The sequence below is a fragment of the Triturus cristatus genome, chromosome 7 (genome assembly GCF_964204655.1).
Source record: "Triturus cristatus chromosome 7, aTriCri1.1, whole genome shotgun sequence".
Classification (NCBI taxonomy): domain Eukaryota; kingdom Metazoa; phylum Chordata; class Amphibia; order Caudata; family Salamandridae; genus Triturus; species Triturus cristatus.
The window spans coordinates 1,269,632,623-1,269,658,919 of record NC_140590.1 but is presented as its reverse complement, the minus strand read 5'-3'; the positions used below and the strand labels follow the sequence as shown (position 1 = coordinate 1,269,658,919).

Genomic DNA, 26,297 nt, shown 5'->3' with positions numbered 1-26,297 from the left:
GTGTGTGGTTCTGTGTGTGTGGTTCTCTGTGTGTGTGTGTGTGTGGTTGTGGTTGTGTGGTTGTGGTTGTGTGTTGTTGTGGTTGTGTGTTGTTGTGGTTATGTGTGCAGTTGTGGTTGTCTGTGTAGTTGTGGTTGTGTGTGTGTTATTGTGTGTGTGGGGTTGTGTGTGTGGTTGTGTGTGTGTTGGTGAGTGTGGTTGTGTGTTTGTGGTTGAGTGTGGGTGTGGTTGTGTGTGGTTGTGTGTGTGGCTGTGGTTGTGTGTGTGAGTGGTTGTGGCTGTGTTTGTTTGTGGTTGTGTGTGTGTATTTGTGGTTATGTGTGTCATTGTGTGTGTGTTTGTGTGTGGTTGTGGTTGTGTGTGGTTGTGTCTGTGTTTGTGGTTGTGTGTAGTTGTGGTTGTGTGTGTAGTTGTGGTTGTGTGTGGTTGTGTGTGATTGTGGTTGTGTGTGTGTGGTTGTGTGTGTGGTTGTGTGTGTGTGGAGGTGTGTGTGTGTGTGTGTGTATGGTTGTGTGTGTGTGGTTGTGTGTGGTTGTGGTTGTGTGGTTGTGTGTTGTGGTTGTGTGTTGTAGTTGTGTGTGTAGTTGTGGTGGTGGTGTGTGTGTGTGGTTGTGTGTGTGTGGTTGTGTGTGTGTTGGTGTGTGTGTGTGTGTGTGTGGTTGTGTGTGTGTGGTTGTGTGTGTGTGGTTGTGTGTGTGTGTGGCTGTGGTTGTGTGTGGCTGAGGTTGTGTGTGGCTGTGGTTGTGTGTGGTTGTGTGCGTGAATGGTTGTGTTTGTTTGTGGTTTTGTGTGTGTGTTTGTGGTTGTGTGTGTCTGTGTGTGTGGTTGTGTGTGAGTGTGTGTTTGTGGTTGTGTGTAGTTGTGGTTGTGTGTGTAGTTGTGGCTGTGTGTGTGTGTGATTGTGTGTGTGTGGTTGTGTGTGGGTGTGTGTGTGGGGGGTGTGGTTGTGTGTGTGTGTGTGTGTGTGGTTGTGTGTGTGGGTGTGGTTGTGTGTGTGTGTGTGGTTGTGTGTGAGTGTGTGTTTGTGGTTGTGTGTAGTTGTGGTTGTGTGTGTAGTTGTGGTTGTGTGCGTGTGGTTGTGGTTGTGTGTGTGTGCTTGTGTGTGTGTGGTTAAAATTTTACTCACTACTCAAAATGAAATCCATGTTATCAGCGTTGCCAATGCTCCTTTATGTGTAATGCCTTAAATGAAACACAATGTTATAAGCATCAAAGGGCTGGCCGAGAACGGAGGGGGGGGAATGCGAGGAGCTGAGGGGAATGCGAGGTGCAGAGGACCCAGAATGAAACTGATGAAAAGGAGCCAGAATGAAAGTGACGAAAAGGGAGGAGGGAGATGCGAGCAAAGATTTTTCCCAGCTGCTCAGTGGCGGCAGGGACATATACTAAGCACCACAAGTCTTATCATGATATGCCCGAACAGGCTAAATGCAAAATGGTAATCTGGTTAAGCAAAACAAATGGACTACTCACCTAACCCATCCACATGGACAAAGACAGAGGACTAACAATCACAGCATAAACAGATTCAAAGGACCGAGCCAGATCCACCCCCCACAAAAACAGAAAGAGGACTAGACGAAGTTTGAATGCATATACAGAGGAATTGGCCTAGTTAGACTGGAGGCATGGAAAGAATGATAGGACTATTCACTCTCTCACGAGACAAGCAAACGGCCATCTTGGAATGTCTGATATTTTAGTCATACACTCCAGAGCACAATCAATGACCAGTCAGTCCCCAGATTCTATATTCCCGTAAGGCGCGTAAGGCGGCATTATAATAAATATCTTGACCATTACTCCCTTAATGCGATGACGTAATAAAGACTGAGACCTTTATCTCTCTTACTCACCGAATAGATCCCCTACCACTTGCACTCGCTATCTGTCCCTCTCACCCCCCCTTGCAAGCCTAAAACACCCATTATGGAACCCAAGGGCCAACACACCTACTCCATCAAATACCCTCCTACCCTCTCAAAAAAGGCAGCCAAAGGAATCAAACATAATCTCCTAAAAGCACACCCAGAAACTCCAATCTCTGACCCCTACTTCTCAAATAGCACAGGACACACAACGAATGACATTATATTCTACACCAAGAGGAGAGCACAATGGCGAAAAGCCTTTCTTACCCTATTCTCAACAGCATCCAATAAGAAAACTGCACACGGCATCACACTATCTATCATTCCCTCTCCGTTCTACAACGCTACTGCCACATTCACCATTTACCATAACGGGATCATACTCATACAGGCATCAGACCATAATCTTAATATATTAGACAATATCTTCCCAATCATCAAAGCGAAGGTTACAAGACCCCATACCACCTTTCACAATCCTACGAGCGTCCCCCACCGATTCTCCCCTCTAGACACTCTCCCTCGGTATCCCATTATACAAATACACCCACCACTGGTCCCACTATGACTCCTCTGAATAATGGACATCTGCATTATTCCGACTCCCCCCTAGCTCCACTACTATCTCCACTACACCCACCCCGCCTCTCACCCCTTTCACCCCATCCACAGCCTCCCCACACACACCCGCCCTTCTGCACTCAGCCCACACCAATACACCATCACCCCCCACCCCACTATACCCCTTCCCAGTGATTTCCACCCCACAACAATGCAACACATAGAATCGGACACCCTATTCTCCACCCCTCCACTCCCCATGGGACCACAGTCCCTTCGAACCAACACATGTCATACCCTGGGACACCACACAAGCCACTACACCTCTTCACTTATCCACAGACCAAACCTTCAAGATGAAAAGCCCCACATCAGACCCCAGACTAGACGAGATCCTACTTTCCCTACAACAAATAAAAAATGACATACAAACCCTTCATGACCCGATCCGGCAACCACCCAAACCCCAAGCAAAACCCACTCAACAGGCTTGCGCTAGCCCGTCATCTCGGGGACCCCTCAAATGGAAAATAGTTCCTTACCCCAATGCATCATCCAGGCCAACCAGAGAAAAGAACACCTTATCACCAAGTGACATTACTTCCCTACTTCACTCATACGAACCTCCATCTCTACCAAGTGGACCTGTACACTTAGAGAACACACAGACAGGGTCCTTAATCCAATCCATCAACCCCAATGCCTCAAGACTGACAAGACACACTCCCAGAGGCACTGTTGAAAGCAACCTCACAAGAGTACCCACCCTCCATGACCAGACCATCACCCCGACCAAGGCCCAGATAAAATGTATCCTTCTAAACTGTAGATCGGCAGCACGTCATGCCACTGATATAGCCGACCTCATTATAACCAATGAACCCGACCTTATTATCTTAACGGAAACCTGGCTGACTGAATCATCCACACCCATTTTAGACATACTAGTTCCCCCAAACTACTACATTACAAGACTAGACAGACCTGATAAGACAGGTGGTGGTATTGCCTGCATCCATAGGAACAACCTTGCGGTAAGACGCGCAAACACCCCGGTGCTCTCATCATGTGAATACCTCTGCCTACACATTACGTGCAATAACAAGCCACTTTGCTCACTACACTCTATCTACCATCCTCCGAGCAACAACCTCACCTTCATCGAGCACATGATGGACATTACAGCGACAAATGCAGGACAACAAAATACACAGATCTTCCTGGGTGACTTCAACCTCCACTGGAACGATCCTGACGATCAAGAGGTCAATAGCTTCAAATTTTTCCTATCCGACCTCAACTTGTCCCAAATATGTGACAGCCCCACCCACGGAAAAGGCTCAATCCTTTATCTAGTAATTTCCAAAGCGGACTCTACCCAGCTAGAATCGATTCTCCCATGCGACTGGTCTGACCACTACATTATCACCTTCCATATCAAGGAAGTAGTTAAATTACTCTCTGTCCAACCGACGAGAACGAAAATCTGGAAGAGGAACCTAGAAACCTAGAAAACATCAATCCGGCCGACCTTGCATCCGCTAGTCGCATCCTCAAGCCAGTTCCTGATGGATCAAACGATGTACAGGATCTGGCCAATCACTACTTTAACTCTATGAACAGGGTTCTTGACACCTTAGCCCCATTACAATTAAAAAGAGTCACCAAAAAGAATTCAAACCCCTGGTATGATGGTAGACTAAATGAAGACAGAAGAGCACTGAGAGCAATTGAAAGACAATGGAGAACAGCCCCATTCACTGCCCACCTCAAACTACTAAGATGCACCAGAAATGCCTACTACAGAAGGATTCGTCACTCAAAAGCTGATTTCATAGGTGTACAACTAGACCAAGCCAAGAATCGCCCCAAAAATTGTTTGAAATAATCAATACTCAGTCTAAGGGTGGCCCCCACTCCCCCCAAACCAATCCAGATTCAATCCCCAACTGTGAGGATCTTGCCTCCTTTTTCACAACAAAGACTGACAAATTAAAGGCAGACCTACTTAATGATCTATCATCCATTACCGATACACACTCAATCCCCTCACGGTCCTCACCAAGTACCCCGCTTAACGGTCCCATAATACACGACCTCAAGAACAATGCCTCCTGGACTACCTTCAACCTCTACAGCGAAGAAACTATCCTAAACACGCTCACCACTCTGAATCCTTGCAATCACTTCACAGACCCCCTTCCAGCATCCCACTCAAAGACCTTCATGCCACTGCTAGTGCCCCTATGGACTAGAATCATAAATTCCTCTCTCTTGCAAGGAACCATCCCTGACATCCTCAAAGCCGGTCAGGTAACCCCCATCCTTAAGAAAGTTTCAGCGGACCCATCAGACCTAAACAACTATCGCCCAATATCCAATATCTCAACCTTGGCCAAACTACTCGAAAAATGTGTCCACATGCAGCTTAGGAAGCATATAGACCACTTCAACCTGCTCGACCAATTCCAATCAGGCTTTCGATCAGGGCATAGTACCGAATCAGCCATGACCCACATAATTGATGACACGTTACAAATACTGAACGAAAACAAAGCATGCTTGCTAATCCTACTTGACCTCTCTTCAGCGTTCGACACTGTCAAACATGACAATCTACTGAACCTCCTGAAGCTCAGAATGGGGCTATCCGGAACAGTGTTAAACTGGTTCACTTCCTTCCTCCAAAACAGAACACAAAGATTCAAGATCAACTGTTGGAAAGGCGTTCGCCGGAGGGGGGGTTCGGTGCACGTCCTACCCACCCCTTTTGGCCCACCTCTCCCAAGTAGGCCGAGCCAGGCGCGCACACCCTGAGCGTACACTACGAACAGAGGGACACCACACCGTATTTCTTCTTAAGATGATAGATTTTATCGAAAGGTTCAAGGGATCTTTATGATCCAAGTTGCAAGTAGTACATCAGCGCCACAAGAGACTACAATCTCGTGATAGGGGAATGGGGGTAGCGGGACAGTCTTTGAGTACAGTGTCTCTGCGGAGTACCCTGCGGACAGCTCCCAATCCTTGAGCTGGAGGGTGTTGTTTTTCTCGGCAATCTCTTGCCAATCTCCCTGGAGGGGAGAGCCGCGAGTCACTCAGCAGGCACAGGTGGTTTCGGAGACAAGGAGCCGCGACGGCGTCAGCAGGGCTCAGATGGTTTAGAGTTCAGGGAGCCGCGACAGCGTCAGCAGGGCTCAGATGGCTTAGAGTTCGGGGAGCCGCGACAGCGTCAGCAGGGCTCAGGTGGTTCAGAGTTCGGGAGCCGCGACAGCGTCTGCAGGGCTCCGATGGTTCCAGGTCTTCTCTGTCGTTCGTCCCTTCGGCATCCCCTATTATACTCCCCCTGCCCTTTGAAGTCCGGAGTCCTCGCAGAGAGGGGTCTTGGTGACTGAGGGGGTTCGTCGGGGTTTCCTGCCGCTCGGTCTTTTGGTCTTTTCAGGTGGGTCTGGGAGGGACCCCAGACGCTCAACAGGCGAGGCGCCTGCACCCCAGGGGCCGGGTGGCCGATCGAACCCTCCTGGGGGAAGGCGATCCGAGGTGTGACTGGGCTGGCGCCTCTCGGTCTGGCTCGGGGGGTTCCCGCTCCCTTGGTCGGGCATGCGTGGCAGGGTGTCGAGTCCGGCGGGTGCTCTGGCCGGCCCTCGGGTTTGTGTGGCTGGGGCGGCCGGAGTCGGTGATGTCGTGTATCATGGTGGTTGCAGGTTGGCTTGTTGGTCGGGAGGGCCCACGCCGCGAGGCCGGTCTCACAGGCGTCCCCCCAGCTGAAAGGCGGGGAGAACTACCCATCCACTGGGGGGTTCTCCTCGCTGAAGCGGAAGAATCGGGACAGGCCGTCGGCGTTGGCGTGGTCCGTCCCGGGGCGATGCTCGACAGTGAAGTCCATCCCTTGGAGGGAGATCGACCATCGTAGCAGCTTGGGGTTTTCTCCTCTCATCTGCATCAGCCACCGCAAGGGCCGATGGTCCATCTGCACTCGGAAGTGGGTTCCGAACAAGTAGGGCCGTAGTTTCTTGAGGGCCCAGACTACGGCGAAGGTCTCTCGTTCTATGGTACTCCAACGCTGTTCTCGAGGCAGCAGCCTTCGGCTGATGAAGGCTATGGGCTGATCTATGCCCTTGTCGTTGAACTGCGAGAGGACTGCCCCGATGCCGTGTTCGGAAGCGTCTGTCTGGACCACAAACTCCTGGGAGTAGTCGGGGGCCTTGAGTACTGGGGCGGTGCACATGGTGGTTTTCAAGGCGTCGAACGCTTGTTGGCACGGGGGGGTCCACTGCACCTTCTTCGGGAGCTTTTTGGAGGTCAACTCCGTGAGAGGCCCTGCGAGGCTACCATAGTTTTTAATGAATCTCCGGTAGTATCCTGTGAGGCCCAGGAAGGCCCGGACTTCCGTCTGAGTGGTGGGGGGCTCCCAGGACTTAATGGCGTTGATCTTTGGTTGGAGGGGGGCGACCTGCCCACTGCCCACCTGATGCCCCAGATAGACTACGGAGCCTTGCCCGATCTGACATTTGCTGGCTTTCACGGTTAGGCCGGCCTGGCGCAGGGCCAGCAGTACTTGCCGGAGGTGCTGGAGATGTTCGTGCCATTGAGAGCTGAATACTGCTATGTCGTCAAGGTACGCTGCGCTGAACTCCTCGAGTCCGGCCAGGACCTTGTTCACCAGCCGCTGGAAGGTGGCCGGGGCATTTTTCATTCCGAACGGCATGACCCTAAAGCGGTAGTGTCCATCTGGGGTGGAGAAGGCGGAGCGTTCCTTGGCTCCGTCCGTGAGCGCAATCTGCCAGTATCCGCAGGTCTGGTCAAATGTGCTGAGGAAGCGAGCGGCCCCAAGGCGGTCGATGAGTTCGTCTGCACGGGGGATAGGATGGGCGTCCGCTCGGGTGACCGCATTGAGTCCCCGGTAGTCCACACAGAATCTCAGTTCGGGGGTGACCCCAGGGGCGGCCGCTTTCAGGACCAGGACTACCGGGCTGGGCCAGGGACTGTCGGAGGGTTCAATCACCCCAAGGGTCAGCATCTTCAGTACTTCGGTCTTGATGCAGGTTCGGACCCGGTCAGACACCCGGTAGGCTCGGTGTCTCACTGGTGGGCTGTCGCCGGTGTCCACGTCGTGGACACACCAGTCGGTGACCCTCGGGGTCAGGGAGAAGAGGTCTGCGAATTGCCTGAGCAGCTGGCGACAGTCGTCGGACTGTTGTGGGGTGAGAGTGGTCGAGAGTCTCACTCCCTCCACGGAGCCATCCGTTTCTTTAGCGCACAGGGGGTCGGGCAGGGGTTCAGTGTCTTCTTCCGCCTCATCGTCGGTGGCCAGGAGCAAACTCAACTCCGTCCTCTCAAAGTGGGGTTTGAGACGGTTCACGTGGAGAACCCGGAGGGGTTTCCGCGGGGACTGCACATCGACCAGGTACGTGACCTGACTCTTCCGCTCGATCACCTTGAAGGGGCCAGTCCATTTGTCTTGGAGGGCGCAGGGTTTCACCGGGGCCATGACCCAAACCTGCTGGCCCGGCTGGAACTCGACCAGTGTTGCGTTCTGGTCATACCAGCGCTTCATTTCTTCTTGACTGGCCTCGAGGTTGGCTTCTGCGAGTTCTCTGAATATCCGGGTCTGGTTGCGGAGCGCCAGGATGTAGCGGAACACATCAGGGGTGGCCCCCCGGGGACTTGTCTCCCAGCCCTCTTTGACCAGGCTCAGGGGCCCCCGGACGGGGTGTCCGTATAGCAGTTCGAATGGGCTGAACCCCAGGGACTTTTGGGGAACCTCCCGGTAAGCGAACAGGAGGCAAGGGAGGAGGACGTCCCATCTCCGGCGTAGGGGCTCCTCGAGGCCCAGGATCATCCCCTTCAGGGTCCTGTTAAATCGTTCCACCAGGCCGTTGCCCTGGGGGTGGTAGGGGGTAGTGAACTTATATGTTACCCCGCACTGCTGCCACAGGGCCTTCATGTACCGGGATATAAAGTTAATTCCGCGATCGCTCACGACCTCGCGAGGGAACCCCACGCGGGAGAAGATCCCCATGAGAGCCCGGCCCACCACGGGGGCCGTCACGGTGCGGAGGGGAATGGCCTCGGGGTAGCGGGTGGCATGGTCCACCAGGACGAGGATAAATCGGTGGCCCTGGGCGGTCTTCGGATCCAGGGGTCCCACGATGTCGATGCCAACCCGCTCAAACGGGGTACTCACAACGGGAAAGGGTTGCAATGGAGCCTTGCGCTTTCCGCCACTTTTCCCACTGCCTTGGCACGTGAGGCAGGATTTACAGTGGACCTCTACATTTGCTCGCATCTTGGGCCAATAGAAGTGGGTAACTAGTCGCTGATATGTTTTGTCCTGGCCTAAGTGTCCTGCCAAGGGTACATCGTGGGCAAGGCCCAGGAGGAGGCTTCGGAAGCGCAGGGGTACTACCAGTACTCGGGCTGCTCCTAGCTCGGCCGACTTTTGTTCGCTGTATAGGAGGCCGTTGTCCCAATATACCCAGTGGGTTCCGGACCGGTCACCTGTGGTCTGGGCTTCGGCTTGCTGTCGGAGTCCCGCGAGGGAAGGGCAGGTGGCCTGTTCTTGGCAGAATTCTTCACGGGAGGGACCTCCCTCGCAGCGCCACTGGGCCATCTCGGGCAGATTTCCAAGCTCGGTCAGTGTCTCAGGGGCGGGATGTCCCGACCCCTCGCCAGGAGTAGCTTCTTCTTCTCCTCCCGGAGGAGGGCTGTCCGGCTCTGGTAGCGCGTCCCGGTTCTCGGGGACAGTGTTCAGTGGGAGGGCCTCAACTCCCTCGGAGGAAGGCAGTCGAGCGGTCATGGAGCGCGTGGTGGCGCAGACCCATTCGGGTAGGCCCATCATCTCGAGATGGGCTCTTCGTTCCACTTGTCCCCACGGGGAACTCTCAAGGTCGTTGCCCAGGAGGCAGTCTACGGGCTGGGAGGTTCGGACCGCTACCTTCAATTCACCGGAGACTCCTCCCCACTCGAAGGGCACCAGGGCCATCTGGCAGAGGCTCTCGGAGTTGTCGGAGGATATGACTGGACAGAAAGCGTCGGGCAGGATCTGGTCTTCGGAGATTAGGTGGCGGTGGACCGCGGTGACACTCGCCCCGGTGTCGCGGAGGCCCTCTACTCGGTGACCGTTGATCGTCACCTGCTGTCGGTACTTCTTCGTGTTGGCAGGCAAGGGTGTTCCGGGGACCATTTCTCGATCCCCGAGGGAGACCAGGGCCATGGCAGCTGGTTCCCACTCTTCGGAGTCCTCCATCTCTTCCCCTAGGGCCACGGAGGCCATTTGCCGGGCCGGAGGGGTGGTCGTTGCGGGTCGTTGATACATGGGACACTGGGGGTCATTGGCGTAGTGTCCGGTCTGTTGGCAGCGGAAGCAGGTGGTCCTGGCTCGGGGCCCCGGCCGCCCCGGTGCTCCGGTGCTGGTTGGAGGCGGGGCTGGACCTGCCGACGGTTGGCCGCTGGGGGGGCTGTGCTGGGAGCCCCCTTGGAAGTCTCTCGGCCGGCCTTGGTTTCCTCCGCCCCTCTGGCGAGGGGGTCCCTGACTGTGGCGACCGTTGTCTCCCACGGGGCCTCGGGAGGCCCGGGTGTTCACCCATCGATCAGCCTCGACGGCCAGCTTTCGAGGGTCGGTGAGTTTACTGTCTAGGAGATGTTGGCGCAGTTCCACAAAGCAATTGGCCGCCAAATGTTCCCAGGCTATCAGGTCAAACAGCTCTTCGAAGGTGGAGACCTTGCTGCCCTTGATCCACCCGTCCAAGGCCCGGCTGTAAAAGTTCACGTACTCTACCCATGTGGTGCCGGGTATCTTTTTGCAATCTCGGAACCGTTGCCGGTACATTTCGGGGGTGAGCCCATATCGGCCCACTAGGGCCTCTTTCATGTGACTGTAGGAGTTCAGTACCGTGGAGGGCAGATCCAGCAGGGTATCTCTTCCTTCGCTTAAGAACCGGCCCCATAGCCCAGCCCCCCAATCCTTCTGCGGGACTTGGTGAGAGGTCATGGCGACTTCGTAGGCCTTGAACCATTGCTGGATATCATCGTTTTTGTAATACTCCTTCACCACATCCTTGGGGATGTGGACTTTGGCTTCCAAGGTGGGGGCGGATGGTAGATTCCCAGAGGGTCGTGACTCCTCACTTTTAGCCCTTAGCTCGATCTCTTTTAAGCTGCGTTCATGTTCCAGCTGGAGTTTCTTTTCTTCGTGCTCTCTCTGGCGTCTCTTTTCCTCGAGTTCCCCTTGTAGCCGTAACTGCTCGACGGCTAACTTTTTCTCGGCCAGTTTTATTTCTCCCTCTATTTTGAGCTTGGCCAGTTCAAGTTCGTGGTTGCGGCTTCTCTCTCGGTCCGCTAGCTCCTCGGGGGACAGGCTCCCCTCTGGGCCGCTGTTTCTCACCGGGATGCTTCGTGGTTCATTGGCGGAATCTCCTTCTGTTTGGGTCAGGGACGCTCCTGTCTCGACCCAGGTCTTCAATACTTTCTGGAAATCTTCCTTTGTGCTTAATCCGGTGGTAGCGATTCCAAGGTCTTTGCAGAATTGTTTTAATTCTCTATGCGTGTAATAGTCCAATTGATCCTCTCGGAATGTCGAGCTCGTTTCGGTACCTGCGGCACCTAGGGAGGTTTCTCCTTCCATCTCTGTTTGGTAGTGCGTCAGTCGTTTACTGCACGCTCTCTTTCGGTGTCGGCTCGGATCCCGTCGTCTGCCACCAAATGTTGGAAAGGCGTTCGCCGGAGGGGGGGTTCGGTGCACGTCCTACCCACCCCTTTTGGCCCACCTCTCCCAAGTAGGCCAAGCCAGGCGCGCACACCCTGAGCTTACACTACGAACAGAGGGACACCACACCGTATTTCTTCTTAAGATGATAGATTTTATCGAAAGGTTCAAGGGATCTTTATGATCCAAGTTGCAAGTAGTACATCAGCGCCACAAGAGACTACAATCTCGTGATAGGGGAATGGGGGTAGCGGGACAGTCTTTGAGTACAGTGTCTCTGCGGAGTACCCTGCGGACAGCTCCCAATCCTTGAGCTGGAGGGTGTTGTTTTTCTCGGCAATCTCTTGCCAATCTCCCTGGAGGGGAGAGCCGCGAGTCACTCAGCAGGCACAGGTGGTTTCGGAGACAAGGAGCCGCGACGGCGTCAGCAGGGCTCAGGTGGTTCAGAGTTCGGGGAGCCGCGACAGCGTCAGCAGGGCTCAGATGGTTTAGAGTTCGGGGAGCCGCGACAGCATCAGCAGGGCTCAGGTGGTTCAGAGTTCGGGAGCCGCGACAGCGTCAGCAGGGCTCAGATGGCTTAGAGTTCGGGGAGCCGCGACAGCGTCAGCAGGGCTCAGGTGGTTCAGAGTTCGGGAGCCACGACAGCGTCAGCAGGGCTCCGATGGTTCCAGGTCTTCTCTGTCGTTCGTCCCTTCGGCACCCCCTATTATACTCCCCCTGCCCTTTGAAGTCCGGAGTCCTCACAGAGAGGGGTCTTGGTGACTGAGGGGGTTCGTCGGGGTTTCCTGCAGCTCGGTCTTTTGGTCTTTTCAGGTGGGTCTGGGAGGGACCCCAGACGCTCAACAGGCGAGGCGCCTGCACCCCAGGGGCGGGGTGGCCGATCGAACCCTCCCGGGGGAAGGCGATCCGAGGTGTGACTGGGCTGGCGCCTCTCGGTCTGGCTCGGGGGGGTTCCCGCTCCCTTGGTTGGACATGCGTGGTAGGGTGTCGAGTCCGGCGGGTGCTCTGGCCGGCCCTCGGGTTTGTGTGGCTGGGGCGGCCGGAGTCGGTGATGTCATGTATCATGGTGGTTGCAGGTTGGCTTGTTGGTCGGGAGGGCCCACGCCGCGAGGCCGGTCTCACATCAACCAATCTTTATCCAACCCCACCCCAGTCACCTTGGGAGTACCCCAAGGCTCTTCCCTCTCCCCGACACTCTTCAATCTGTTTATGGAACCACTCACAGAGCTTCTCAGCCTCGAAAATATCCAATACCACATGTACACAGATGACACACAACTCTACATTAAGATCCAATCTCTCGACAATATCAAGTCCCTGAACTCATCGCTCCAAAAGACACAGACATGGCTAGCTAAGAATCATCTAAAGCTAAACACACTAAAGCCAGAATTCCTCCTAATCGCTCCCCGAACCAAACAATGACCATAAGTGAGTGGATGAAGCATCTAACTGCACTCGACGGTCAACCTTTCATCATTGACTCCGCTAAATCTCTAGGAAAAACCCTGGATAATAAGCTAAACATGCAGAAGCACATCAGCGCTGCAACAAAAGGAGCAAACTTTCAGATCAACACGCTGAGAAAATTGACACCCTTCATTCCCGCAATAGACTTCAAACAGGCGGTTCAATCCCTAGTAATTTCCAGAGTTGACTATGGGAGCGTTGCTCTCTGTGGTCTCCCCAAGGCAACGACCGCCCCTCTCAGAGCATCAATCAATACAGCCGCCAGACTCATTACAGGCACTAAAAGAAACTGCCACATCTCCCCTGACCTACATGCCCTAAACTGGTAACTTTTGAGGCCAGGATCCAGTTAAAAATCGCCTGTATGACTCATAAGGCACTACACCACAAAACCCCTAGATACCTAGCCGAAAAACTGATATTATCAGGTGGTAACAGATCTACCAGGAGCTCTAACAAGCTTTTACTGAAACCGCAACGTTTCTCCAAGAAAAAAACGTACAATCGTACCTTCTCAGGAATGGCCCCCAGGATATGGAATGCCCTACCCCCAGAAACGAGACTCAATCCATCTACGGCTTTTTTAAAAAAAGAAGTGAAATCGATTCTCATGTCCAAATTTACTTGAACTATAGCTATTTGCATTTCTCTGTATTATGTACCTTGTATACACATAACGCTGTATTTACATGTACACATTTTTTCCTATGTCTGATATGTGAAGCGCTCTGATACCCGCAAGAGTTTGTTTGCGCTATACAAAACCGTCTAAATAAATAAATAAATCAAAGGGCTGGGCAAGAAGGGAGTAGTGGAATGAGAGGAGCAGAGGGGAATGCGAGGAGCCAGAATGAAACTGACGAAAAGGAGCCAGAATGAAAGTGACGAAAAGGGAGGAGGGAGATGCGAGCAGAGCATCAAAGGGCTGGGCGAGAAGGGAGGGGGGAATGCGGGAAGCAGCTGTGCACGCCATCGTGCACTCAAGCTGGTAGCCAGCAAAACCATGTGGGTAGGGGAACAACCTTTACAATGCAACTTTTACAACGCACTACCATTACAACGAAACTGTTACAACGCAAATGCATTGACAACGCAGGACATTACAACGCAAGTCTTTACATCGACTTGCACTAGATGGCGTGCCAACATTAAAAATAGTGTAGTTTAATATCCCAACACCTTCCCTACTGTTACATGGAGTTGGAATAGTAAATTACACTTTTTTAATGTTAGCACGCCATCTAGTGTAAGTCGATGTAAAGACTTGCGTTGTAATGTCCTGCGTTGTCAATGCATTTGCGTTATAAAACTTTTGTTGTAACAGCATGCGTTGTAAAAGCATGCGTTGTAACATCATACATCCATGTGGGTAGCACTTTGAAAACTCACCTACTAAAGTCTCTCCGTGCAGTGCATGCGCGCTAACTCAGCTAGACCCAAAAATCAAGTTGAAATAAACATATTTCTCATTGTTACACCTCACCTGGAGAGGCGTAGCAGTTTTGGTGCATTCCCAGGTCTACCACGTGGTAAACTGGGAATGTGTTAACACTCATGGGTGTTGCGTGGGAACACTGACACACCACCCATGGAACATCTGTCTGGGGCAAAGAAATGCAGCACAGCGATTTGCACTGCTTTTTTGTTATTCTGTATTTATCAACTCACACAAAGTGGCCTTGCACGGCTTGATAAATTACATTGAAGGGTTGTGTCGCGCATGCACTCCATTGCGTGGTGCAAAAGTGACGTAACCCTTTCATAAATATGTCCCTGTGTCTTTATACGTTAAAAAATGCCCCAATTTGAATACATGGATCAATTTTTGTAGCTATCTTATTCACTAATGAGGGCCACTTTTATTTTGGTGCCCGGGACAATTTTCTATCCCAGTTCGGGCCTGGACTGTTTGGCGCTGATAATCTACACGATCCTTCTGGTCTTCCTGCAGCACTAACACAATAAAGTCATGCGTGCTCCCTAAGTAGCTCTTTAAGTAACATTTTTAGTAGAAGAACTTAGACTTCGGTTAAAAACCATACAACCAACAATCATACTGTGCAACACAATGCAATATATGTCATCTAAATGCATTTCTAATTCGTCATATATATACATTTAAAACGGTATCATCCTGCCACAGACCGTTGCAATGAGTTTGCAGGGCCGGTAAAGGAGACCCCATCAGCTGAGCTGGTAAGATAGCTCAATAGGTTAATGCATCTTCCGAATGTGTGTGAGTTACTCTGAGGTTTGCCGCTGGTTCTTAATGTCGTTTGAATAAGGGAGATTGGGTTTAATAGTAATAACATCTGGAATTAGCTCTAAGAGACAAGCATTGGTTGAGCACAGAGACGGGGTAGTAATAATCTTGTCCCCTTATATTTTATGTTTTCTCGGCTGCCGGAGGTGATTAGGTGTTTGTCATGAACTCTGGCATCACAAATTAAGTCAGCCTCTAGGCAAATAGCTTAAACATATAATTTGTGTGACACTGGAGGCGGTCAATCCATCATGCTGTTTCTGCGCCGATGGCCGCACCCTATCCCCAAGAAGAGACACGAGATCATGGGCGTCCGCAGAAATTTTTCCAGGGGGGGCGAACCTGGCAAATGAAGGGGCGTGGCTAATGTTAATCAATAGGGGCGGGGCTAAAATGGCAGACAATCAGGATCGGGTAATGTTCATGCCAACCTGAGAAAAACAAGCATTGGCATAGCCAATAGGTCTCGCCTCTGGGACCTTATGACTGACTCACTGACTGAAGAACTTATATAGCGCACTTTTGCCAAGGCGTCTTGGCGCTGGGTTAGTATGATGCCGGCAGTATAAGTATTTAGTTCTGCAGCAGGTCCCAAAGGCGAGACCAATTGGCTATGCCAAAGCTTGTTGTTATATCTGGGCATGTTGAGAGGCTAGGGGACTGGGTCTCGATGTCGGGTTGGGAGCACAGCAATGACCTACTCAATTTGAATGCATAGGTAATACAACCGGAGGGGTGAAATGAAAGGTTCACTACCAGGAATAACAGGAAGGTAGAAAGTTAGGCTGGTTAGAAAGGTAAGGCGGGGTAGAGGCAGGCATGGTGGTGAGGGGAGAAACAGATGCATGCTAGGAGAGCGCTGTGAGGGAGTGAGGCGAAATGGGAAGAGGCACTGAAGGTGGGTCGGGTAAAGACCGTAGTGAGGCAAACAGAAGGGTAGCGAGGGGTGAAGGGTAGACAAAGAAGTGAGGTGTAGAAGATTCAGGAGCAGAGACAGGTAAATCAAAGATGGAGAGGGCACAATAACGCAGCCGTAGAACGTGAGAGGGCCAGGTAGAGAGAGGGAGAGGTGTGTCAGAGACAGGTAGAGACAGCTGAGGAAGAGGGAATAATAAAGACTGAGGTAGACAGGTGAGGTAGAGGGGTGCGTTGATATAAAGGAAGTGCAGAGATGTGTCACAGATGTTACTGAAGAGGAAAAGAAGTAGAGATATTGAGAAAGAAGTAAGGTACAAAAAGAAGTAAAGGGGTGAACAGAAGTAGAACGAGTGGAAGGGGAGAGAACACGTAAAAGATGAATGGCAGGGTAAAATGAGCGATCAGGCAGTGAGTGTGAGGAGTGGGATACAGAGGCAAATGTGGCAGTGAGTGCGAAGTGCGGGGTACAGAGGGATATGTTGTGGCAGTGAGCACAAGGTGCGGGGTAAAGAGGGATATGTCATGGCAGTTAGCGCGAGGTGTGGGTTACAGAGGGATATAAGGCAGTGAGCGCAGGCAGGGCCGGCTTTAGCGCTCGTGGCGCCAAGTGCGACAATGCTTTTTGGCACCCCCAATGACCACCTCCACTACAGGTTCTTCATAACCATCCTTTCACAGCGCCCCTCAAGCCTCCGTAACCATTCAGTCTCAGGTGCATTTAATTCATTTTATAGCGCCGCTCCTATCAGTGTAAGGTGTCAGAACACTTTACATCACACAGATTACATAGAGACAATCAATCATAAGTGTGTAAATCAGTGCATAGGAAATGTTACATAAGAGAGAGGACAAGAAGGTGTATGAGTCACATGTCATCCATACAGGTAGGCACGATAGTTTAAGAGTGCTTGGTCAGGAGAATCAGAAACCTAGAATTTAAAACCTAGCACCATGGATGGGGGGGTTCTCTATTAATAAGAATTGATTTCTACCCAAATTAACCCATTTTGCCACATTATGATAATGAAATACTGGGGGGAAATCATAACGCTCTAGCCCAGTTTGCATGCATCTTTGATAACAGTTACTTGCTCACTGTTCCACATTAGGATTTTAACTCATAAAGAGTTAACAATATGGTCTCTCTGACAAAAGTGTGACCCACTGACCTATTTACATTACATTATACGCACTTTGTGAGCTGCACATTCTTTGCAGCAAGCATAGTAACCCTCTGCGCTACCTTAGGATGAGTAGAAACTTCCATTACACAAAACTTTGATCTCTCCCTCCCTCTCTCTCTCCAAGGAAGTGCATTAATCACTTCAGTCATTTAGACATTTTTATTGGTGGCTGATAATCTCTAGGAGTCCAGGAAAGAAGCAGGTGCTTTTAAAATCATCATATTAGGGCCCCCTACACGAAGTCAGCAGCCGGTGCGGTGGCACCGGTCGCACCGCCCTAGAGGCGGCCCTGAGCACGAGGAGTAGGGTACAGGGGGATATGAGGCAGTGAGCGTGGGGAGTGGGGTGCAGAGGGATATGAGGTAGTGAAACACAGGGTCGGGACGTCCTGCCAGACATGATAGGGTGCATACTGGCAGATAGATATGTTATTGACACGAGTCTGTGTACGTTTTAGTGGGATCTGAAATCCGGGCTATGCTGCAACCTCAATTTTAGACTTGGGAGAATAATGCATCGCTCTCAGGCTACAGAGTGTTAAAAGGAGGTCTTTGTGTCCAGACCCAACCACTCGTGCTTGTGGCCGCAGCTCAAACTGGCCATTGTCATTCTGTTTGTGATCATCAGCCACAGACAGAATGACAATGGGCGGGAGGGGCTGCGAGGAGGAGTGCGAGGCGCCCCATCAGGGAGTGGAGGCCTCTGACAGGGAACACCTCTGCTCCCTGCAGGGCCCGTAATTACGGACAAAAGGCGTCTGTAAAAGCATGGGTGGCCGCAGGGGGGCAATGAGGAGCACTCCAGGGGGGGGGGGGCAAGCGCCCCTCCTTGCACCCCCCCCCCCCACGCCCATGCACGAGATTAGAATCAAAGCGCCAAAACAGGAATTTCTGCATTTTGCCGCTTCAGCGCTCCCCATAAATAGTGCGCTGCCGCTGGTGCTGAGCTGAGAGCTGGTGCCCTGCGTCCCTGAGTGCAGGCTCGTCTAGACTCTGCTCCAGTCTCCCACCTCTACAGCAGCACTGCACCTCAGCAGAGACAGACGAAAGTGGACAGCTTCTACCCGATCTCAGGTGACAGGCGTGAGTATCCAGCAGAGGCGTGTGCACTAGAGAGGGAACACTACCAGAGGGTTATTCTAAGGGTGATGGCCCCGTGGAGTCCAGGGAGGACACACCAGTGGGTGATGGTTGAGGGCAAACCAGGGGGACATTGTACGGTCGAGTGTCCAGTGCAGACCAGAAAGAACATGCCTTAGGGGTATTCTAGGGGTGTTGGTCCCATCGAGACCAGACAGGGTACAGCAGCGAGGCATCATATGGGTGATGGCCCAGTGAAGACGAGATAAGGTAACCACGAGGGTCTTTCTAAGGCTGCTGATCGATAGTAGAGCAGAGAAGGCACACAGACGTGGCAATACTAGAAGTGATGCGCCAGTGCATTCCAGAGCAGGCATTCCATGTGGACATTCAGTGGCTAGTGGATCTGTGGATTCCAGCCAGGGCACGAAGCTGGCCTTCTAGGGGTGATGGTGTAGAGAGGCCCGAGAGAGTACAGCAGAGGAGCATCCTGTGGGTGACTGCTGCGTACAGAAGAGAGAGTTTTACCAGAGGGGCGGACGTATCAGTGGGTATTCTGGGATGATGATCCGGGGCTTACCACAGAGGACACACCAAGGCGACATTTTATGGGTGATGGGTAGGTGGGCAGACAAGTGAAGGCAGCCCAAAGTGGCATTGTATGGGTGAGAGTCCAGTGCAGGTAAGAGACTGGATATTAGAGGATCATTCTTGGAGTGATGACCTTGGGCAGACCGGCGGGGCGCTGCACTGGAACATTCTGTGGTTGATTGTCCACTGCATACTAGGGAGGGAATACCAAAGGGTATTGGGTGAGTTACGGTCCAGTGTATGATGAGGGGGGTATACATTTACCAGATGGCAACTGTGGTAATAATGGACAACGCAGTCTTAATTCTCTTCCTTTTCATGTTTGTGTGTTTTGAAAGTCTTAGAATTATTTGCAGTAATCTGAACATATTTCAGAGGGTTCTGAAGTAATAGTACCTGTTTCTGAAATACTTAAGTACCAAAAATGTGTGGCCAGTAATTTGATGTTCGATCAGATAATCTTGAACAGTCTGCAATAGACAACGTTTCACAACTTTGTAGTAAGTCTCTTACAGCTCACGGTGACCAGTATTTATCTCACCACTCAATTTCTTAAATTGACATATCCTTGATGGTGTGGTGCAGAGGCGCAACTAGAGCCAAATTTCGGGGGGGGCTGAGCAAAAATTTCGGGGGGGGCTGAACTTTAAGCAATAGGCAGAGTGGAGCTGCAGGGGCTCTTAGAAGGGGTGAAACAACAGCAAGGCTCCATTAACATGCAAATGGTCTTTTAAAAACCTGTGAAGTGCTCGGGTGCGGCTGCTTTTTTGCCCGGGAAGGTGTCTCATCCCGGGCTGCCACACACGACGGGGGGGGCTGAAGCCCTGTGAGTCCAATGGGTGTTGCGCGCCTGGTGTGGTGTACATCTCGCTAACCACAACGCATTCCTTTTTAACTTGTTAAATAGCCAATCACGGAAGCACATTAAAAATACCTGATGCAAACAGACAACTTCACTCGCACGTTTCTTCTTTTTAGCCAGGGAGCTCTTTCAATCAGATTTCCAAGGAACTGCCGAACGGAGATCAGTGGGCAGCTGCCTGGGTCTGCTGGATTATAGAGAGTTCTTATTTTTGAGCAGCTTAATGCATGAGGTCCTTAGGCTGTTGAGGAAGATGCCTGAAGTTAGGGGGTACACCTGGAAAACAATTACTGTCATAGATTTCCAGAATTTGCCCCGAAATGTATGGGTAATCCTATGGGCACAAATGTCTAACTTTTCCCTCTTTGCCTTTGTGACTGCGGACCTGAATCTTTCTTTGTCTTCCTCTCTGCCTCCCTGGTTCACTCTTTCTCTTTGTGCCCGTCTGATGCATCACATAGTAATGAAATACCTTCGCATCTTTGAATTTTAAGCTAAGTTGAAAATGTAACCTCCCAGAGCTATTAATAAAGGCCTAATGTGGCGTGTGACTTTGAATGACAATGAATTCGTATACCCATTCCGTCCACTTTGAGGTGGTTCTTCAGCATCAGACAGATGCGCTCTACAGTTTCTTTTGTTTTTACGAATTCCCTTTAAATCCATTCTTTCTTTTCAGAGCAACCCGCTGGTCAGTATGAGGGGCTCCTCTGTGCTGCCCCTGATGGTCCTCTGCATCCTTTACACTCACCCAGCATCCAGCTCAGGTAAGATGTATGTATGTATGCGGTGTATGTATAGCACAAACCAAACCTAAATGCATCGGACCGCTGTACAGGGTGAAAGACAAACTTACAGTGAACGAGTGACAAGAGAGGCAGCGGAAGCCAGCAAGCAATTTTTCTGCACCGACCTGCATCATTTAAAAAACACTGGGATGCTCTGTACTTACAAGAATACGGTGCACCCCTGTGCTCTCAAAACAGCAGGTGTGCGCCAATGCAGACACCCTTGATCCATGGTGCAAGGGTGCCTGTGTTGCGGGGATTATTGTTGTTGTGCAGGAAGGGGCACCTTCCTGCACAAAAACAATCCTCAGTGGAGTTTTGCTCCTTCTATGTGGGCCGCTGAATGCACCACACATAGAAAGCAAAAAAACACAGAGAAATACAAGTATTTCTGCTCATTGCACCACATTTATGCCTCCTTTTGAAGATAATCAATAGAACATTGGAAGTTTAGTAATTCACCAAGGAAAAACAACCCAGCTACCTGGCACATAGTTGTGGGTGGGGGGGGGGGTCAAGAGGGATAACAGCTGGAATAACAGAGCATGTTGTAAACAAGACACTAACCAAGCATTGGCAAAGCCAAAAGGTCTTGCCTAGAGCTATTGGCAATGTGTTTTAGCCATGTTGTACACCAGTGTGACTGGTGTTCAACCTAGCTAAAAGTTAGTGGGGTTTGGTAGAACGAAGTGACCTAGATTTGGGTAGATTGGAGTGTGGTAGATTCGGTCAGATTGGGGTAGAATGAAGTGGGTAGATTTGAGTGGGGTAGATTAGGGTACATTAGAATTGGGTAGATTGGAGTGGTGTAGAGATGGGTAAATTGGAGTGGGGTATGGAGGAGTATATTGTGGTAGAACGGAGTGGGGTAGATTGGGTTACATTGAAGAGGGTACATTGGAGTGGGGTAGATTGGGTTGAGGCAGGCTAGGTTGAGGAGATAGTGGATTCAATTGGAGTTGGGTAGATTGGAGTGGTATAGACTGGTGTAGATTGGATTGGAGCGAGGTACATTGGAGTTGATTGGAGTGGGGTAGATGGGGTAGACTGGAGTGGGGTAGATGGGTAGATTGGAGTGGGGTAGACTAGAATGGTGTAGATGGGGTAGGCTGGGGTTGGGTAGATTGAAGTGTAGATTGAGGTAGGTTGGGTGTGGTCGATTGGGGTGGGGTAGACTGGGGAGCAGTAGATTGTGGTAGATTGGGGTGAATAGATTGAAGCATGATAGATTGGTGTAGATTAGGGTGGGGTAGGTTGGGATAGATTTGGGTGGGGCAGATTGGAGCTTGTTAGCATGGGGTGGATAGATTGGGGTAGACTGGAATGGGTAGATTGTGGTAAAATGGGTGTAGTACATTGGGGCAGATTGGGGAAGATGTGGGTGGGGCAGATTGGAGCGTTTTAGCATGGGGTGGGTAGATTGGGTAGACTGGGATGGGTAGATTATGGGGAAATGGGTGTTGTACATTGGGACAGATTGGGGTAGATTGGAGTGGGGTAGATTGGGGTAGATTGGAGTGGGGTTGAAAAGGTAGATTGGAGTGGGATAGATTGGGTGGAGTAAATGGGGTTGACTGGAGTAAGTTAGTTTGAGTGGGGTAGATTGGAGTGGGGTAAATTGGGATAGTTTGGGTGGCATAGATCGTGGTAGATTGGTGTGGATTGAAGAAGGGTGGAGTAGGGTAGATTGGAGTGTGATGCTTTGAAGAAGAGGTGCAGTAGCACATGGAGGAAAGGGTAGAAGCAGTGCCATAGAGATGGTGGAGCAGTAATGCAATGAAGCGGATGAGGCAGCATTATTATGATGCAGTGCGCTGTTCCTATTTGTTATCAATAGCTGTGAAGGCAATTTGTTTTGAAAAGTGAAAAAAAATGACTTTTCCAGCCCTGGACCCATTATGCCCATTGTAGGAAAAACCCAACTATCCAGTTTCAAATGCTTGGGAACTGTTTTAAATGTAGGTATTTTGTTAATAGAACAGATTTACTTTGTGATTTGTTTTGTCTTTGCAGGACATTTGTTTTGTTCCAGGTAAACAACTGCAAAATTGACAAATTTAGGAGGTCATTATGATGGCGGTGAACCCGCCACTGACAGGCTATCGGTGGAGGGTTCACTGCCATCGTGAGGCCATTTTCCGCCCACCGTATTATGATGGCGGGCGTATCCATGGCAGTCGGAAACATCGACTGCCACGTATACGAAGGGCTCCCCACCATTCTTTCCATGGCCGTTCACCAGCCATGGAAAGGCTGGTGGGGATGGCCTTTGGGGGCTCGTTGTGGGCCCCCCTTGTGCAGGGGTAGTTTGTTTTTGCACTTGCGGGGCACCTATGGTGCACCACTACAGTTCCCTGCACCATGTGGCAGGCATTGCGTGGTGCTTGCCACGTAGTGCAGGGAAAAGCAAAACCTGTCTTATTTCCATCCCAGCAGGTGCTGTAGCCAGCAACACCCGCCGCAATGGAATAAATGCCTTTTGCGCCCGTCGTGGTGACGATGGATTGTATTTACATATGTGGTACCTCCGCCTTATAGGCAGGCGGTCCCCATCCCCGGGACGGACGGACAGAAGTCCGTCCGCCATCGTTATCAGACCCTTAGTTTCACTGTATATAGGTGTAACTGCAATGCAGCAGGGCAAGCCGTTCCATGGTTTATTTGCATGCCCATATTGCCATGGACTCTAATTACTGATTTAAGCTGCTTCCTCCTTTTTAATTGTGGTTTTGCAATAGCAAAGATAAGTTTGAAAGTTTACAGCAGACAGGGCAGAGTACATGGGCAGTGGGCCCTAGTTTTTAAAATCACTCTCACTTTAAAAAAAATCAGATTAGGGCTTTATATACTGTTCTGTACAATTTTTCTGTGACTCACGTTCTGCCTGCTAAACATAGGAGGGTATGGAAGGAGTGATTGCCATTTGCTTGTTTGTTTTTGTAAAAAATAGGAATGGAAATTAAAGAGTGTTTAAACACATTTAAAGGGGGCGGGTGGTGAGACAGAAAAGGCATGAATGGTGAAAGGAGCAGGGGGTGAGAAAGGAGTGAGTGAAACCCCAAGCACTCGTATGGAGTGTGTAAACACAATTTAAAAAGTAGCTCCAAAAATGGGAGCAGTGGGTGAACAAAAGTACTTGGTCCATGCTCTAAGGGAGAGCTAAACACATGAAGCGGCATGACACATGCCTGCCAAGACAAACTCCAACGAAGGATATGAGAGTGACATTGTAGCTAGAAAATGGTAAACAGTTAGTAGCCTATGGGTGGGCTACCAACTGTAAACAAAATGCCTTGAAGAGAAAGCACATGCGCTGTCTAGCCGAGACCTGGAAAGGGAATGAAAAGGAGTGCGCAAGGAGAGAAAATAGAAACAAAGAAAGAGGGTGTAGAAGGCGAGGAGAAGGAAAGCATAAATGAGCTGATCAAGCTCAAGTGCCCAGAGCCCAGTGTGTGGGGCACAGAGCCCCAACATAGCCCACTATATATTTATACCAAAGACCAGCTCTATTCAGAAGAAAGTACCCCAGATTCATTCAAACATTCAGAGTAGGTTATTTAGCTTAGGTATCAGCCTTTAAAGAGATATCATCATCTATTAATTCAACCAGACACAATGTGTAGACAACTGCTGACATTCATCTCCAGAGCTGACAGATTTTTGTTACTGCCAGAGACATGGAAATCTATCTGCTCCAGTTGTTCTCCAGTCTGGTATTTTTTGGCATGTCATAGAGCAGACGAATGGAGTTTGCTACATCATTGAACCCCTCATAATAGACCAAGCCCAGTTAGAATAGAGCCTTTACTCTGGATTGGGCTGGATGACATGTGTTGTGTCAGAGACAGTTTGCCAACATCTCCTGCAAGAGGGAATTGGGATTAAGTCATACTGAGTTCAAACAAGACCATTGCATGCTATTAGAGCAGTGTTTAAAAGATGCTGCCCTTCTGAAGGCCCGGCCCTTGCTAAGTATGAGGAGCAGAGCAGACACAGTGTCTTCAGATTATGGTATAACATGATTCAGAAAGTCTGTCTTGTCAACAGTAGTGCAGCATGTCCTCTCTGGGTTTGAAGAATATCTCACCCATCAGGGTACTGCAGAGGAAACTGAGAGTCTCTTGTGCTGGTCTCATAAGTTCAGTTCTGAAAGTATTGGTAGACCAAAAGGAGTCATACCCAGGTGGGCTCCTCAAGCAGTTTGGAAGCGGAAGGTATCTCCATTTTTGTGAGCATGTGCAAACAAAATGCTCTTTATTATGTCTGAAGTGGCCACAAAGCAGAAAGTCCTGTAGATGGCTAATGCCCTCAGCAATTCATAGCAACCAATGAAAGTGTCAGTTGTCATATGTTGCTCATCATTCTGCCAAATGGAATCCCCTAATAGCAATTTCTTAAAAATCGCAAACGCAATTAGGGAATCGCTATTTGTAATTGCCACTCCATTTGTTCCTATAGGCCTCAAGGCCCATAGGTGCGAATGGCTTTGCATTACCTAAACTGCGATCAAATATTTTGTGATCACAAATTAGGTCATGCAAATGCAAGGGTGTACTGGGGCTTCAGACCCACCTGAAGTGCCCCCCCCCCAAAAAAGGTGCACATATAAGGTACACACATAACCTAGGGGCATGTGTGTGCCACATGGCATTTTGGAAAATGTTTTTTTTGCATTTTCTAAAATTACACGTTTACCATTGAATAAAAATCAATGGTAATATCGATTCCTAAATGCACAGTTTTCATTTAGGAAAAGCTTTTTACATGAGCATTAGGGAATCGCGAATTGCAATTCACTATTTGCAATCGCAATTTAGGTAATCGCTAAAAATTGTGATCACCTAAATTGCGAATCCCAAAGCCTTTCATATATTCAGAAAGGCTATTTTGCATTTGTAAACAGGCAAATTTAGCGATTTCGCACTGTTTGCTAATGATAAATACTTTGACACATGTGGCCCAAAATTATTCAGTCTGCCTGAACACAAAGGGGCATACAGCTCTGTAATTGCTCATTCTGAATATTATTTAATTTTTATAAAGCACATGAGGCCAGATGTACTAAGCACTTTAATGGCAAAAAATAATCCAATTCTGCATTTGTGGTCGTTAAAATGCTTTTTGTATGTATTAGGTATTGGAAAGATTTTCTACGATCCTTAATGAATACCAATTCAGTATCTGAATGAGTGTTGTAGGCATTCCTTTCAAACATGGAATTATTATCCTACCTATCAATATTTTGACACTAAAATCTAGTCACAAAACATTGAAATTTTACAGACATCACAAATTATTATTATTATTTAAAATTTGTAGGGTGCACAGCTACCCCGAAGGTGTTTTCGGCACCAGGCAGGGTAGGCAAGAGAGAAGAGGTATGAAGAATAGCTAATTTAAGAACAACCAGGTTTTCATACCCTCGCGGAAGGCAATCAGAGAGGTCTCAGCTCGCAAGGAGGCTGGTAAGAAATTCCATAAGGTCGGTCCCAGGTAAGCCAATGACCGGCCTCTTGTACGGGCCCGTCTGATTTTAGGAACAACAAACCAAATTTGCTGAGCAGAGTGCAGGGGGTGAGACGGAAGGTAACACTGCATTAAATCCTGCAGCTGTTTCGGGGCCAAACCTGTTTTAATTCTAAACATATAACACAGAGCCTTAAATTTCACCCTATTAGACACCGTCAGCCAGTCTTGCAGACACCCCGAGCCTGAGGACAACTTAGGCAGTCGAAAAAAAAGTCTCACTGCTGCGTTTTGCACCATCTGCAGCCTCTGGATGGCCAACTTATCTGCTCCCAGATAGTGGAAATTGCCGCAATCCAGTCTTGAAATAACAAGAGCCTGGACCATGGTTCTCTGGGCTGAGAGAGAAATCAGCCATATAATCTTCTTCAACCATCGCAAGACTGCAAAACAGGTAGATGAAATCTTAGCCACTTGTTGTTTCATCGATGGATGTTCATCTATAATGAAATCCAGGTTCCGAATTCTGTTCACTAG

At 50.0% G+C, this 26,297-nt stretch overlaps 1 protein-coding gene across 3 annotated transcripts in view; it reads left to right on the top strand.

The window, feature by feature from the left end:
- Positions 1–26,297, top strand: part of LOC146811798 (uncharacterized) — a 224,297-nt gene that overhangs the window by 126,108 nt on the left and 71,892 nt on the right. Inside the window, exons 1-2 of one of the 3 annotated variants that reach the window (XM_085618790.1) lie at positions 17,906–18,056; positions 20,186–20,273. In XM_085618790.1, the coding sequence (XP_085474916.1) occupies positions 20,204–20,273 (70 nt within the window). In that variant the 5' untranslated portion in view covers positions 17,906–18,056; positions 20,186–20,203. Of the gene's footprint in view, positions 1–17,905; positions 18,057–20,185; positions 20,274–26,297 lie in introns of those variants that run through there. The other 2 variants (XM_085618791.1, XM_085618792.1) reach the window with 2 other exon arrangements.